The 16,826-nt window shown below is 55.0% G+C and overlaps 1 protein-coding gene across 4 annotated transcripts in view; it reads right to left on the reverse strand.

Moving 5' to 3' along the window:
• EEFSEC (eukaryotic elongation factor, selenocysteine-tRNA specific) overlaps nucleotides 1–16,826 on the reverse strand; it is a 305,909-nt gene that overhangs the window by 20,832 nt on the left and 268,251 nt on the right. Inside the window, exon 7 of one of the 4 annotated variants that reach the window (XM_066247188.1) lies at nucleotides 9,630–9,752. The exons of the other annotated variants lie outside the window; for them this stretch is intronic. Coding sequence (XP_066103285.1) covers nucleotides 9,661–9,752 — 92 coding nt within the window. The 3' untranslated portion in view covers nucleotides 9,630–9,660. Of the gene's footprint in view, nucleotides 1–9,629; nucleotides 9,753–16,826 lie in introns of those variants that run through there. 4 annotated transcript variants of the gene reach the window in all.

A 16,826-nucleotide genomic window follows, 5' to 3' on the forward strand; every position in this document is an offset into this window, starting at 1 on the left:
ACGTAAATGGTGGAGCTGGAATCCTGACCCATATGGGATTGTAAACCACAGGTCTCACCACTGGGCAAAGTGGCTCTCCATGTGCTCAGAGAGCAGGTGTGATGAGTGAGAAGACAGGAGAGCTTCCTGCTGAGACCGGGAGACCAAAGAAGGTCTCTGGGTGATGTTTACAGCCAAGACCTGAAGGAGGTCCACAAGGAAGCCATGGAAAGAGAAAAGGGGATGGATCCGGGAGCAGAGGGAATGGTGTGTGCAAAGGCCCAGAGAAGGGAAGAAGTTGGAGCTTCCGAGGAAGTGAATTTAAAGCTGGTGTACTAGAGGAAGGAGTGAGGACCTGGCAGGGGGACCACCACTCAGACCTGGAGGCCATGAGCCATGAGAAACCACCAGCGGACAATGTGGGCCTCAGTGGACGCTGAATGAATGAGCGAATAAATGCATTCTAGAAAGTACAAGGACAGAACTGTGCAAAGAAGGGTCTGTATCTTCTCCCAGATCCCTTCTCAGGGTCAACACCCCTGAAGTGAGCGAACTGCTCTGAACCGCTCTGCCTATCACCACCAAGGCCACCAGAGGAGCCCACCCCATCCGGGGAGTCCAGTGGCCATCCCGGCGGGTGGGTAGGTGCACTGTGGCTGAGTCCCTGAGGAAGGCCAGGTCCGAGCACTGTCAGCAGAAGCTGGGGAAGCTGACAGTCTTGAGAGCGGGCAGGGGCCTAACAGGAGGCCCCCTGAGATACCCCGTGGTTGCGGACGGGCTGGGCCGAGCTGTCCACACAGTGGAAAGGCCGAGAGGGCTGGGGCCCACTGAGGCCTTGCGGGTACTCCAGCGGGTGGTCGGCGTGTGGGGGTGGGGACGGGAAGTGCAGACCTTTGACAAAGGTCCAGGGCATTGCTTATTCCCCCCACGTGGCCCCTGGGTTGGTTGTTTCTGGTACTAGAAATAACAGGGAAGAAAGAATCCAAATTCCAACGACCTCTGTGCAGTTTTTAGGGAGCCAGGTCCTGTGGGCCTCTGTCTGCAGGGCTGTGTTGATGCAGAGCTCCTACTTGCAGATCTCCTCATTCTCTCTGTCCCCCAGCCCCGGACCCCATGCATGCATTTGAGTCTCCAAGACTCTGCTTGTGACCTTCCACATGCCCAGACGGCTATCCGAGTATTTCTCCCAACCCTGCAACTAGGAAAGGCCAGCCAAGACTGCTTCTTCCAGGGAGTCCTCTGTGCTGAATGGATGAGTCCCACAAGGAAAAGTGGGAACTGCCAGAGAAGCCCACCGGCCAGGTAGGGGCGGCCTGGGCTTCCCTTACATTGATGACCCTGAGCTGCCTTTCCTGGTTGGAGGCCTCAGGCAGGCTGGCTCCCTGACTCTCAGGGCCTCCGCGGCCACATCCGTGGAAAGAGGACAAAGGGTAAACGGGATGGGAGCACCAAGCAGGGCCTGGCCCCTCAACCCCACTAACAGACAGGGCTCTGATGGTGCGGGAAGGGCCCCGTCTGGCCTGGACCACGGTCGGTCTGGCAGCAAGCAGAAGGCGCCCTGTCTCCCACTGTGGGGTGAAACAAGGAGAGATCCACCAGTGACTTTCTCAAATTCCAGGTTGGCACCTGGTTTCCACAGCTGGGAAATACTTGGTCACATATCTTGCCACACAGCACCTTCATTTCAATCACTTTGAAGAGGACTTTTTACTTTCTTTTTCCTTATAAAATAGCCAAAACAGTGAGAACTGCCAGGACTCATGGACATTTTTATCCAAGGAAAACGCAAGTGGGACAGAGGGTAACAGCGGCTGCCTCTTTCCTAAGTGAACCAGATCCTGAACCAACTCATGCCCAGAGCCCATGGCTCCATGGCAAGGTCCGCCGTCCGAGGAGAAAAGGCCCCCAGAGTGCTGAGCCACCTCTAGTCCTAGGGACGGGTACCTGACTCACTGCCTGAGCCCCTGGGAGTTCATGGACACGGCGCATGTGGAGCTCTGGCTGGCCACCTCCAGTCCTGGGGACGGGTGCCTGACTCCCTGCCTGAGCCCCTGGGAGTTCATGGACATGGCGCATGTGGAGCTCTGGCTGGCCTACTCCAGTCCTGGAGACGGGTGCCTGACTCCCTGCCTGAGCCCCTGGGAGTTCATGGACATGGCGCATGTGGAGCTCTGGCTGAGCCACCTCCAGTCCTGGGGACGGGTGCCTGACTCCCTGCCTGAGCCCGTGGGAGTTCATGGACATGGCGCATGTGGAGCTCTGGCTGAGCCACCTCCAGTCCTGGGGACGGGTGCCTGACTCCCTGCCTGAGCCCGTGGGAGTTCATGGACATGGCGCATGTGGAGCTCTGGCTGGCCTACTCCAGGCCTGGGGACGGGTGCCTGACTCCCTGCCTGAGCCCGTAGGAGTTCATGGACACGGCGCATGTGGAGCTCTGGCTGGCCTACTCCAGACTGAGCATCTGGCACGTGCAGGCCCTGGGACGCCAGGGAGGACAGGCATCAGGCCTTGGACAGAGCCCTGCCGAGGGCTGCAGAGATGAGCGTTCTGGGGCGCAGGTCCCCCCAGCCTTGCCGGGATCCGCCTGCCAGGCTTCACTGCCCACAGACTCCCATAAAGCTCACTTCCTTCATTAAACCAGCTGTGGTGTCACTGGGCATTGCACAGACCTCCTGCCTGTCTCAGCAGCCACCAGGTCCCAAATGCAGCTATCCGCTCGGCTGGGGAAAGAGAAGTGGGTTGGGGAGCTGCCAGGGACTGAAGGACAGTGACTGACAGCTCATTCCTTCGTGGGGATGCGCTCAGAAGGGACAGAGCGGCATGCTCTTCATGAGAACTAGGAACATGGTGCATATGTAGCCCCTTCTCTGCCTGATCTGAACTTCATCTGGCCTGAACCCCTCTTCACCAACACAACTCTTGGATGGCCCACCCAGAACTTCCTAAATCTCTTCTCAGCATCACTATGTTTGCCATATCCATTGCCGCCACCTCTACTATAATACTTGCTAAATATTTACACCAACCCACTCATTCATTAGAAAACATTATATGATACCATAACAGAACCTGACATCCAGGATGCCTTGTCCTCCACAAAGCACTTGTTAAGAACAGACACAGAACTAGGCACGCTGCCCGTACACTTGTTTGTGCTCTACCTTGAACCCTCCTGAACGTCCGCAGGAGGACCTGAGTTGCACATGGCCCAAGCTGTTTCCCGGGCATTCCTTCCCTAGCGGGTTCTCAGACCAGCCTGCCTGCCGGGTAACATCTCCCAGGCCGTGGGCCACAGAGCTGGGGCGCTGGGCTCAGTGCCAACCGCAGAGCTCAGCAGTGACCCTGCAGGAGGCTCTCCTGCTTGGTCAGTGACTTCGGTGGAAAGTGCGTACAACATAGGCAGTGCACGCACAGCAAACGGTAGACAGCCATGTCACTATTGTCGTGGCAGCTCACTAAGTTCAGGGGAGGATGCCCTGTGAACCCTACAGCTGCAGTTATAATCCAGTTGTTTGTGAGTCAGCTTAGGCCCCTAAAGGTTCTTTTAAAATAGTGGATCAGTTGCCAACATTTAAAAATGTGGGCCTGCATCCCCAGGGCAACATGTGGCCTATGGTGAGCAGGGGCTACTCCTTCACACGAGGCTCAGTCCTCAGGCTCTGTGGTCAGTGCTCCCACTGTGGTCTCCTGCACGGCCACTCGCCCGCGCTCCCTGCTGGCCCTGCAGCACTCTGCCTGTGAGGCCTGCCCTCACAGCTGCACAGCAGTCTCATCAGACACCTGAGCTCCAGCGGCCCCTGACTGGTGGGCCCTGCGGGCTGTCTGGAGAGCGACTAACCCAGACTGCCTGCTACACCTTGGGGTGGCACAGGGAGATGCTGGGGGGATGCAGCTGGGCTGGTGCAGAGGAGCCCCGGGGGAGGGTGCCTCTGCCACCTGGTGCCCTTTCTCTGGTTTCTAAGCACTGTGGAGTTTGGAGAAGTCACAGTGGTAGGAGGGCATCTGGAACTGCTCCTCCCCACAGTCACACAACTCCAGGAGGCTGGGGCCACTCTGAGGGAACCCTGAGATGGCCCTGCACCTTTCTGACATCAGTTGTGTCCTCCGTGAAACTGGATGGGAACACTGCCCTCACATGGCCCCCTCCCCGGCCGCAGGAGGAGGAGAACATCCCCAGCGCACTTGGCCAGCGGGTACTCAGAAACACCTGAAAGGGAAGGGGAAGTGGACGCTCTGCTCCACACAGCTCCTCTCCAGCCCCGGCTGCGTTCACACAGGCGAGTGACAATACAGCGACCTCAGGTCCTGCACCCTCTCCTGCCTCCCCAGCAACTGGTGTGTGTGCGCATGTGTGTATGCGCACATGGGGGTGCAGCATGTATGTGCATGCTGTGGGGGGTGGGGCAGGGGTCATAGCCGCGCCCCTTTAACAGCGTTGCTGTGAGACCTACACGGGTTAACGAAGTCACCTGGGCTGGACCAGGCCCTGAGCAACTCAATCACTGTGTCTGGTGTTCTTATCTCTAGCCGCCCTTAAAGCTTGGATCCCCCTCACCTTGACCCTTCACCTCACCAAGCAGCCCATGAAACCTTCTGTCGGCTCCCTGGGCTCTGGCCGGAAGGTCCTCACAGACCTGGGTACCCAAGGGGGCCTCAGCCTCTGCAGCAGTCATGGTGCCCTGGGCCCCAGAGCCCAGCCACTCTGGGCAGCGGGAGTGTCCTGTGTCCTCTGTCCCCAGCAATGCTGAGGCTCTGGCCGGAAGATCCTCACAGACCTGGGTACCCAAGGGGGCCTCAGCCTCTGCAGCAGTCATGGTGCCCTGGGCCCCAGAGCCCAGCCACTCTGGGCAGCGGGAGTGTCCTGTGTCCTCTGTCCCCAGCAATGCTGAGGCTCTGGCCGGAAGATCCTCACAGACCTGGGTACCCAAGGGGGCCTCAGCCTCTGCAGCAGTCATGGTGCCCTGGGCCCCAGAGCCCAGCCACTCTGGGCAGCGGGAGTGTCCTGTGTCCTCTGTCCCCAGCAATGCTGAGGCTCTGGCCGGAAGATCCTCACAGACCTGGGTACCCAAGGGGGCCTCAGCCTCTGCAGCAGTCACGGTGCCCTGGGCCCCAGAGCCCAGCCACTCTGGGCAGCGGGAGTGTCCGGTGTCCTCTGTCCCCAGCGGGCATGGTGCCCTGGGCCCCAGGGCCCAGCCACTCTGGGCAGCGGGAGTGTCCGGTGTCCTCTGTCCCCAGCAATGCTGAGGCCCTCCTGACTGAACACCCTTCCCGGGCGGTCTCCACATCCTTCACGGCTGAGCTCCGTGCTACCTCTTCCCCAGCCGGCCCAGCTGTTGCTTCTCTCTGTGCCCAGGGACAGAGGTGCCTGGCCCTCCTTTCTGGAAACTACCATTTTCATCAGATACAAAAGAGGAAAAGGCCAACGGGGGAACGGACACCAGCCTCCCTACATTTCTGGAATATCTGAATGACTCACTGACCTTCAAACTCAGGACATTAGACGCACAATTGGGAATTTCTCATTTGTCTTGAAAACCCTATCCTCACATTCTCACCCTGCACCAGTGGCCTGGCCGTGCCCAGGGCCACCAGCCCCTTTCTCTCCCTGCCATGCACTGCTTTCCTCACCCCGAGACGGGCTCCCTCTTCCAGGGCCCCTGCCCACTCAGTGAGGCACCGGAACTGGCGGCCTGGCAGTGTGAACATCTGAGACTGAGTCCCCTCCCCCAGCGCTTACAGCCCAGTGCCTCTGGCCTGGGGTCCGGCAGAAGGCCAGGCGGGGGCCAAGCGCTGGCTGATATCTGCGGCAGCCTGAGAGGGTGCGTGCTGTCTCACTGTTGTTCCCCCTGGGGAATCGGTGATAGCCAGGAGCTTGGCTAAGCACCCAGACTGCCGGCATCCAAACCCTGGTGCAGGCTCTGGTCAGCAGTGGCTTCATAGAAAAACTCTGACCCTGTCCCTCAGTCTCCTCATCTGAAAAGTGTGAATGGCCATAGCACTTTTTGGGCGTTTGTAAGGCCTGAGTGAGTTAATATAATGGAAAGTACTTAGAACAGTGTCCGGCATAAAGCAAAATCTGAACAGTAGTAGTAACCATTTTTATTATTACACCCCGTCATAACCATCATGGGCATCTACCATGCATCACCCATTCAGCACATCTTACACATATGTGCCAAGCACTTACAATGCACCAGAGCCTGTGCCAGGCGTGGGGGATCAGCAGTGCATGGCGGACAGACTTACAGCCAATAAACAAATAAAGGAGAAAACTTCCATGGGTGGTGAGTGCTATGAAGGGAGTACCACCCAGAGCCACAGAGAGTGAAGGTACTGAGCCCGGGCTCGGGGATGCTATTCTGGATGGGGTGGTCGGGGAAGCCCACCTGAGGCCCCAAAGACAAGGAGCTGTCTGCAAAGATCTAATGGGGGCGTCACTCAGGACCTCTGGGGGCAGGAAGGAGGCTGGTGTGGCAGGGGGAAGGGTTGGAGAGGCGGTGCTGTGCAAACCTCGTCCTGGTCAGCCAAGACAGTCCATCTGTCGGGGAGGCAGCCGGCGGAGGCCCGATCTAGATGCTCTACCGACTTCCTCTGTGGACCACCAGGAGCTGAGCCCAATGTGCCCCCAGCGCAAGGCTGCGGTGGGCAGTGGAGGGGCAGGAGGGAGATGAACAAGTGTTGTTTTTTCTTCTATCCCCCTCGTTTCGGGCTCACCCTTTGTGGTATGAGGGCAGGGAGGGAAAAGGGCAGGAGTTGAGAGTGGCAGGGATTTATGAGCTCAGGACAGCGTGCCTTTGGCGAGGGTGAGAGAAAGAGGGCTCCTTTTGCCAAAACAATATTCAATTTTTTAAAAAGGCAGCTACAAAGCCATGATCAAGTTCAGGGCCCTAAAAGAAGCCCATAAAAATAAAAAATATTTATCTGAAAGGGTGGCAAGTCCAATAAAAGTTTTATGAATGTTTTACAACTGCCCTGTCAAGAAGCTGGCCTCTCACTCACCTCCCTCCTGTGAAAAAAACATACACAAACGTGCAGTCACTGGCACACATGCTCACACATGTGGACACGCAGACTCAGACACACCTGTAGAGCAGCACAGCCGCACCAGCCCCTTCCAGCACCGTGCTCTCCCCCGGCTGTGGGGAGAGGAAGGGGAGGCCGCGCTGCCTCTCTCTGAGCTTGCGTGGGCTGCAGGGTCTATGCCCCACGGCCCGGCTGAGGGTCCCAGCATCTCAGCTCCGGGTCCGCTCCCTCCTCCTCGGCTGTGCACTGTGGCGCGGCTGCAGTTCGCCCTTGGCAGGTACAAGGCCCTGGTTCCGCCTGCTGTCTCTGTGTTGGCGGCGGGCCAGCTGGCACCCCCTGTCCCAGGAAAGCCACCTCCAGTCTGAGTCTGCAGGAGGCTTTGTGATTCGCAGCGTAGAACTCTTCTCCTCTAGCACCCTTGGAGGCCAGACTGTCAGGGCTTTCTTCTTTGTAACAGCCCATGAGAGTGTTAGGACCCCACTCTAGAGAGGAAGAAACTAAGACTCCAGGCCTTTGTCTGAGGTCACCCAGGAAGTGGTCTCACAGACATAGGCTCAGGCCTGTCTCTGGTGGCTTCTCCTGCCCTGGGCTTGTAGACAAAATCCAACACAGGTCTAGGCGTGAGTTAGCTCCCCTGACGTCCCCACTGCTGACCCCCGTCCCTGGGCCCAAGCACAGGGTCTACTTATCCTTTTGTCCAGTGCCTTTCTTACCGCTGCGGCTTTGCACAGACTGCTCTTGGCCATCCCAGTGAACTCGCGGCAACACTGCTTCCTACAAAGCTCTCCAGACTCCATCCAGGCCCCAGGAAGCTGCTCTCTCCTCAAGACCTGCCCTCGTCCTCTGTGGCGCTCAGCTGTCCAAAGCACATGCTATTGGGGGACTGTCTGACTCCCCCTTTGTGGAGCTCCAGGAGGGCAGAGATGGAGTAATTTCTCGTCACTGGGTCCCCAGCCTGAACCACGGGGACATGACAAGCACATTAATGAGCAAGCATTAGGCTCCAGAGCCTGGAGGTGCAGTGGGCTTCGGCAAGGCATTCACTGGTCATGGGCTGGTGTCTAAAGGCCAACGGTGCTTCAGGGTTCAAATCATCCACTGACTGGGGCCAGAGCCAGCCCGAGGCAAGGTTCTAGCAACCAGTAATCCCCTGCCTCCACCAGGAAGAACCAGCACTCAGGAAGAGGATCAATTACACACCAGGCATTCACCAGGGCTTCCAGGTCCCAGCTCCTGGTCTGTGAAATGACCACGGTGAGGGAGGGGGGTCCACTTGAACTTACAGCTGTCAGACTCTAAATTATGAATGGGAAGTGGCCTCTAGCAGGAATCAGACAGAACAAATCATGAGCCCAATTTCTAATTAAACACCCAGATTTCTCTCTCTCTCTCTCTCTCTCTCTCTCTCTCTCTCTCCCTCTCTCTCTCTCTTTCTCTCTCTCTCTCTCACACACACACACACACACATACACACACACACCCCTCCATGGTCCCGCCCTGACAAGAACCAATAAGAACCTCCAGTTCTACTCCACTTGGGAGGCTGGAAGGATTACTATAAAGGCTGGATATTTAGGGCCAATCCTGTCCTCCAAGAAACCAGGCTAAGCACAGGCTTCTAGAAAATCCAACAACAGCATTCTTCAATTGGTAAAAGACAGTAAGTGGGCTGAGGCAGGGGTTGTGGGGTGAGGGCAGAGGAGAGCTGGCAGCTGTGGACATGGGCACTGCCACCTGGCCAGTCCTTGCTCTGCTCACAGCCATGCACACTCCAGGGCAGACAAGCACACTCCCATTGTTCACCCAGAGAAATGCTCGGACACTGCTCTGCAGGGGAGAGCAGAACCCACCCACCTGCCCTCTGCATGCAGAGGTAACAGGTGCACACACTGCTGCATGCAGACTGTGGGATATCACTAAGCAGTCAAATGAGCCAATTAGAACTGTTGACTGCAACAGCAAGTTCTAAAATGAAACAATAGCAAGTGTTTCAAAAACATTCGGTTCAGTGGGAGACCAAGTATGTGAAAACTTCGAACACACTAACCCATCAACGCTGTTTAGGCTACAATCTTATGTAGGGGAAACACAAGAACACCTCTGGGTGAGGCCCCAACTTCGGGGAGTGGATGTTACCTCCAGGGAAGTGGGGGGGTGGTGGCTCACTTTATCAGTAACATTCTGTCTTTTAAAGACAGAAAGAGGAGAGAGAGTGTGAGAGATCTGAAGCATATAACACATCTGTTTAACCTTGCTGGTATCAGGATTGGCTGTTTTGTTCTGTAACCTGAAGTTCTTCATGGTTAAAACCAATTTTTTTCTTTTTTCTTTTTTTTTTAATTAAGTACTGATTAAGAGGAGGAAAGGATGCAAAGGACACAAGGCGCAGGCCAGCAGCCGTGCTCTGGGCAGTCCCCGCGAGCACCTGAGCACACGCATGCTGAACCTCCACTTCCTCACCTGTCCACTGGGGACAGTGATGCCAGCCTCAGACAGCTGTTCTGTGCTCTGAGATATCCGTGACTGAGAACCCACTGGTCAGGCCTTGGGAACCACCACCACGTGGGGCCAGCTTCCCCCTGCCCCCCGCTTCCACACACCAGCCCGAGAGCACAGAAGCATGGCTCACCCGCAGGACGCTCTGGAAACAGTGCAGACTCAAAGTGCCGCGACAGAGCAGCAGTGGGTGCCAGGGGACAGCAGATGGGACTCAACTGCATCCAGAGTCAGGCGAAGGTTCCTGGAGGAAGCTGTGACCCCAGAGAAGAGACTGCCTCAGTTCCTCTTCTGTTCATGTACTTACTTATAGCTCTCTGGCCATGGGCCTATAGAGGCTGCCAGGGCACACACCTCCAGACGGCCTCTGCCTGGGGGCCCCATTCTCACCGTGGCCACAATAAGAAGCCCCTGGCACCACCGTATGTGGATGACATGGGACCATACCCAGGGTGAGGCTCGTAGGCAGATGGTTTCTGTCCCCTGTGCTGTGTTTATGTTAATTGCAGATATTTTTAACATATTGTGTTACTCCATCCATCTTTGTGAACAGCCCGTCTTGTAAAACTCTTTTGATGATGTTATTTTTTCTTGCCTAGCTTCATCGTCCGCTATTATTTATAATATCATTGTCTTTGTTTCAAACACTGGGTATAAACATTGTTGTAATAGTTCTTCGATGGGGTTCATATAATTTTTACAATTGCTTTGAAATGCTTCAATGGCCAAAGGGGGAAGAGTTTGGTCATTTGTGGAGGAAAAGACACCCCGAAGTGCTCTCTGCTCTTGGTGAAAGGTCTTCCTCTGTCAGGACGGCTTCCAGAACAGGCTGGCCTTGTCAGGGGTGGTCCTGCCCAGAAGACCGGGCAGCCCCGCAGGGTGGGGGGTTGGCAGCAGCTCGCTGGCTGCGGGATTAGGTTTCAGAATCGCCTTCCCCACAGACGTTGGGGCAAGATCCACAAAGGCCACTGTCGGGGTAAGATGCCAGAGAGGAAGACGGATGGCTTGTTTTAATTTTTATTGGGGTTTTCTGAAACTTCAACTTTCACCCCTCACCTCTTTTCAACTCTCTTCCTCCCGACTCTTTCTCTATGGTGTTCTTGGCCGGCAGGGATGCGGTGTGGACCAGAACCTGGTGGAATGCCCATGACTGCCTGGGGAGAGTCTCCCCTCACACCTCAGGGCCCCCGGGGACTGTCACAGCTGCCCCTGACAAAGCCAGCCTCGGTCCTCTCTGTCCGGGAAAGCCAGCTTGTGGGAGAAGTCTGCTGGTGGCACAGAGCCAGCCTGCGGTGGGCCGGCAGCCAGCCTGGTGTTCAGGGGAACAGAGACAGCTACCTGAGCCCCCTGCCTGCTTTCCCAAACTCACTGTGTTCTCAGGGGCATCCCAGGGTAGTGTGCCAGCCCCTCCGCACCATCGAGCACCATCGTCATTCTTAAACATGCCTCAGATCTTGGCCTCCTCTGCCCAAACATCCTCAGGGTTCCCCAGTGCCTGGAGGTGAGCCCGGCCAGCCCACCTCCCCAGCCTCATACCAAGTCCTCCTGCATTGCTCTGTGCCTCCAGGTGGCACAGTGTGCCAGCCTGCTTGCCTCCTTGGATGGTGCTAGGTCCTCAGGATACAGGGGTACACAGACCCCTTTCCTCAGAGGCTCACAGGTGGTCCTTGAGTCCAGAAAAGGGTGACTCGTCCTTCAGGCTCTGAGAAGTCCCCCAGTGCTGGGCTTTCTCCTACAGTGTCAGACAGACCCCCACAGCCTTGGCTAGCAGTGGGTGATGGGGCCACCTATTCATGACACAGCCGTCCTGCCCGGGGCCTGAGTGGCTGAGCCCAGGCCCTGACTCCGGGCTCCCGGCTCAGGACTTAGCACGGGGCCAGGCGCAGAGGGCCCGCCCTGGGTGGAACAGCGGGTATCTCAAGGCCTTAGGCCAGAGCTGCGGATGCTGTGGTGGACAAAGGGCCATCTTGGTAGCAGTGCCTCCCACTTGCACAGGGCTTGGGAGACAAAGTTTACACCTTGGGGGTCTGAAGGTCAGAATCCAAGAAGTATGCAGGCCCCAGGGTGGGAGCCCACGGTGGGGGGTTCTGGTAGGCATCCACAAACACGCCAGGCTGGGAACTGCACCTCTTCTCCACACACCTGCTTCTTCTCATTCCCTTTAGAGAAACTCGGATGTGGCAAAATGGTTGACCTCACTACTCACCACAGAAATGCAAATAAAAACACATTAACGTGCCATTTCCCACTTATCCAGAGGTAGCAAGCCTAAGTAACAGAGGGGCAGTTTCCCCCCATGCTGTGGGGAAAACACACCTTCTGACAGTGCTGACGGTGCTGACGGCAGTATGAGATGATGTGACACTTGGAAATCACTGTCCCAGGAGATCTCAAGAACCTGACCTTTTTAAATGTTTATGGTATTTTCTTTTTAAAAATAAGAACAACTTATGATAATATTTAGATTGAGATTTGTACACAAAGATATTCATAGCAATATTATTTATGACAGAAGTTGGAAACGCCTAATAATGCAACAGACGCCAATGGTACAGTGTTGAGCAAATAAGTTTTAACACATGTTTTTTAGGTTTTCTCACTTACATTTTGCATTGGCCTGGGCAGCGCCATGTGTATATAGTCTGTGAAAGGCTGCAGTGCTTGCCCCCAGGACAGTAGATGGCAAATAGTGGATTACCTTCCTGCTTGGGAGGGGCCACTTATTGCTAATGTTTGCTGGAGAAGGGGTTTTTGTTGCCCCCGCCTGTTTTGCTGGGAGAAGAAGGAGTGCAGATGTGGAACCGCAGCTGAGGGGTTTGGGGAGCTCTGCTGAAGCTGGTGGGGCCTTTGATTCCAGGAGGAGCCAGAGAAGGTTTTCCAGGTTGTGGAACAGAGAATGCGTCAGGGCTTTGGGAGCTCCGAATGAGTGGAAAGCCGTCTTCCCTGCCTGTTTGCTCGTCCGCCAGTACGAGACTTTAATAAAGGAATGGCCCACCATTTTTTGGCTCCACTGTTTCTTTACCATTGGCCTGAATCCAATGAGAACCTGCATGGCCACGAGAGTGGCAGCCACTGGCCACACATACAGCCTGGGCGGTGACTGTGACATGGCTCAGGGTTACTGGGCACCAGCTGTGTGCTGGGTACTGTGCTAGCATGGAGGTGCTTCCATATCTCGGGGCACAGCTAGATCTCACAACCCCCAGCAGGGCACATCCTAACTCCCATCCTACAGATGAGGAACTGCAGCCGGGAGGGGCCCAGTCACCTACCCAAGGTTAGAGACCTGGTAAATAGTGGGCCTGAGGTTTGAACCAAGTTCTGTCTGAGGCCAGAGCCTGAGCTCTCAACACTGCACATTCAGTCTCCCCTGAAGACTGCAGTGTAAACAGAGGAGAATAAAAGTTGCATAGTTACAGTAATTGAGAAGATTCAATGCAGACTTGTATACCCCACGGCCCATGAGTGACATAAAAAGAACCCTTTGCAGAGAAAAAACAGAAGGAAGTGAGAATATAAACGATGGAATGACAGGAGATGCTTCCTCTTCTTTTTGGTTTTCTTTCACATGCAGATTTCATTGAATGAGATTACGTTTAGGTTATAAAGAAAGTTTGTGATTTTTTTCAATCCATGTACAACATCTCACTTGGAAGCAGACATCTGGTGTTGGGCCTGACACCTGTGTGGGAAGGCGCCCCTGTGGGACAGGAACAAGCCTTCTTTACCCAAGTGACAGTGAACAATCAGAACAATAACTTGTTCCAGGCAGGCCAATTGGCTCAGTGGTAGAGTGTCAGCCTGGTGTGTGGATGTCCCAGGTTTGATTCCCAGTCAGGGCACATAGGAGAAGTAACCATCTACTTCTCCACTCCTCTCCCTCTCGCCTCTGCCTTTCTTTCTCTCTCTCTCTCTCTCTCTCTCTCTCTCTCTCTCTCTCTCTCTCCCCCTCCCTTCCCCTCCTGCAATCATGGCTCGATTGGAGCAAGATGGCCCTGGGCACTGAGGATGGCCCATGGCCTCTGCCTAAGGCACTAAAATAGCTCAGTTAATGAGCAACAGAGCAACAGCCCCAGATGGGCAGAGCATCGCCCCATAGAGAGCTTGCCAGGTGGATCCCGGTCAAGGCACATGTGGGAATATCGCCCCATAGGAAGCTTGCCAGGTGGATCCCAGTCAAGGCACATGTGGGAGTCTGTCTCTCTGCCTTCCTGCTTCTCACTTAAGGAAAACAAAACAAAACAAACTTGTTTCTGCCACACATTCTGAGGGAAATTCCTCCCACTTCTCAAAAATCATGACTATTGCCCATGACATCCTTAATGCTTTTGATATCACACATCACTGGGCCAGGGATGATGAGAATGAAAGACTTCATCCTTGCCATCCGACCAATCACCATGATCAGGGAAAGGGAAGGTCTATAACAGCTGAAGGGACAGGTGTTCTTCCTAGCCCACCATGTGCACCCTGGGGCTTCCTGTGAGGGGCCCTGAGGACATGGGGAGACAGCTGGGACCCTCAGCCTAGAGAAGCTCACCCCTGGGGATGCTCCTAGGGAGAGTGGTGAGAGGCCACAGCAATCCCGAGGTTTCAGGAACAGAGGCTGGCCCAGGATGCTAAGGAAGCCCGACAGAGGATCCCTCCTACTATCTGAGGCTGAGCGGAAGCCAGGGGTGAGGGGAAGGCAATGTCAGCAGTGAGGACAGCCTGGTACAACCACTGGGCATATCTGTCAGCAACAACATCCGTCACTTCTGCTACTTCTTGCCACAGCCACTGGATTTCCTTGGGGAACAGAGGTTGAAGCAGGGTCCACCAGGCAGCCACGACCCAGGCTGGCCTGTGTGTGCCCCCAGCCCCGGTGCTGGTCTAGGGGATGAGTGTGAGGCTCCAGCACTATGGTGAGGTTCCTGAGAGAGATCCTCTCAGTCAATGACTAGATTCACAGCTGAGAAGACCATCTCTGGGAGATCCTGGCTTGGGCAGCCGCTAAGGAAGGGCTGAGCTTGGAGGACGCTGAGGAAGGCCCTCGGATCTAGGAGCTAAGCCGCGCCTGAACAGAGCGCCACCGCCGAACCTTTCCAGGCACATGCGTCAACGGAGTTCAGGCCTCAGTGGTCTCCTCAAGCCCGCTGGGCTGAGCACAGGGTGTGGTCCGGAGCACCACAGGGGCGCACCCACGCCTGTGGCCCTGCAGGAGGTGGGTGGTGGCATCGAGCAGAGCCCAGAGGATCCAGCACAGGCGGCAGAAGGAGGGACAGCTGCTGTGGGCCCATGCAGGGCTGAAGGGTGCATGTTGGCCAGAGGAACAGAGGGCAGGAGTGGCAGGCCAGGCAGGTGGGTAGCAGAGTGGGAAGAAGCTAAATGTCACACCAGTGAGCCTGAACTCTGCTCCAGACAAGAGGGAGTGGTCATGGCAGCCCCCACAACAAGGGGTCTGTGCCCACAGTGAGGGGGATTCTAGGCCAGGGACTAGGAAAGCAAGAGCTATGAAGACTGGCTGAAGTATGTGCTTGCCCAATTGTTAGGTGCTCACCAAGGTCATCTGAGAGTCAGGCTATGAACCAGGCTCAGAGACACACGGACACAAACTTCAGGTCTTACTCTACACTTCATTCCCAACTGACCGCCTGCAGCCTCCACACACAGAAAACACACACTTACTGAGCATCTATAAGGAGCCGGGCACTTTATATACATTTTCTCATCCGTCTCAACCCTGAAGGCAAGGAATGGTCCCCTTTCTCATCCAGGAAAACTGAGGCAGGTTTAGAGAATTCCTGTAATCACCTCAGCGGTGGGGTCAAGCTGAAATCTGAACTTCTGGAATTTGTGTTGGGCCCTGAGCTCAGGCCATATGGAGCAGATGGACAAGAGGGTCAAGTGTCCAGAGGTGGGGAGAAGAGAGTAAAAGCAGGGACTCTACAGACAGATGGCCTGGTTTCCAACCTCAGTGCTGGGGCACAAGAGCTGTGTGACTTTGGGCAAGTTCCTCCATCTCTCTGTGCTTCTGTTGTAGGATGGCAATTTTAATAACTGTAATTATGATAGCATCTCCTGTCAGTTTTGTTGTGAAAATTAAATAACATTATTATGAGCAAAATGTAGAATAGTACATGGAGCATAGAAATAACTATGTAATTGTTTTTTACACATTTTTTTATTTCTAAGTCCACTCACTGAGTCACAGACACTGAAGAAATTCACATTGTTTTGACCGACTTTTGTCATACTTCTCTTCGGTGCGTATTTATGAGGCCCCGCCGCTGCCAGGCGCCGGGACGGGGTCTCCCTGCGTTCCCTCATCTGCTAGCGGGGCTGCAAGACTGTGTGAGAGGGAGGGCGTATTCACCGGTGAAACGCACTAGACTTGAAGATGAACAATAGGAGGAGCCTCAGGTGTTCAACTATGGTTGATTTCATGTAAGTCTTTGTTTATAAAACTATAGAAAAAGTTATACAACCTTCCCAAACCACCCTTTTAAACAGACCAGACTAAAAGAGTTAGTAACGTAAAAAACATTTAGAACCATGTCTTAATAATAAGCAATGATTCCGCCATACTCTTTCTAGCCTCCGTGCGTTAGAATACCATTGCCCCTGTCCAGAATGCCTTTCCTCACTTTTACGCTACCTGGGAAAACCCCTCGCCTTCAAGGCCAGCTCAAGCCTTACTGTGTCCTATTCCACTCTGGAAGGGAGTGGTCACGCCATCCTTTCTGTCCACATGGCCTAGAGGATGCTACCTCAGTGTGTGTTACTTTCTCTAGTCATCTCCCACAGATGGTGTTCCCCTGGGGAGGGGTGGACACCAATGCTCTGTGTGTTCGGGTGTGACTGGAGCAAGGTGGGGCGGGGAGACAGACAAAGGGAGACAGAGAGGACTCTGAGGGCTTTGGAGGTAGCAGCTCCTCCCACAATCCCTGGCTTAGCCCTACAAGGCTTTGAGGAGGTGATGGACATCCCTGAATTGGGCCCCACAGAGCCAGCTCTACCTCACTGCTACCCGACCAGGGCCTTAACCACGACTTCCACAGCGAGTCATGCCCACGGTGCCCTCCTTTACACAGGTCCTCCTTCACACAGGCCTCAGAGGTCTGATGTGCCCTGCACATCAGCTATCTTTGTCTACAGGCTGTTTCCATCTCTTCATCGACCCTCCAACAATCACTTAACCAGTGATCAAACCTGTATCACCCAGGAAGGGTAAACAAATGTTGCATGCATCGCAAGTGAAGCCCTAGGACACTGAGGGTGTTCGACATATGCACACCAGAATCTAGTCGTGTAGAGACACCAGACAGGCCCCAAGAGCACATCGGAAA

This window comes from Saccopteryx bilineata, chromosome 11, assembly GCF_036850765.1.
Source record: "Saccopteryx bilineata isolate mSacBil1 chromosome 11, mSacBil1_pri_phased_curated, whole genome shotgun sequence".
NCBI lineage: Eukaryota > Metazoa > Chordata > Mammalia > Chiroptera > Emballonuridae > Saccopteryx > Saccopteryx bilineata.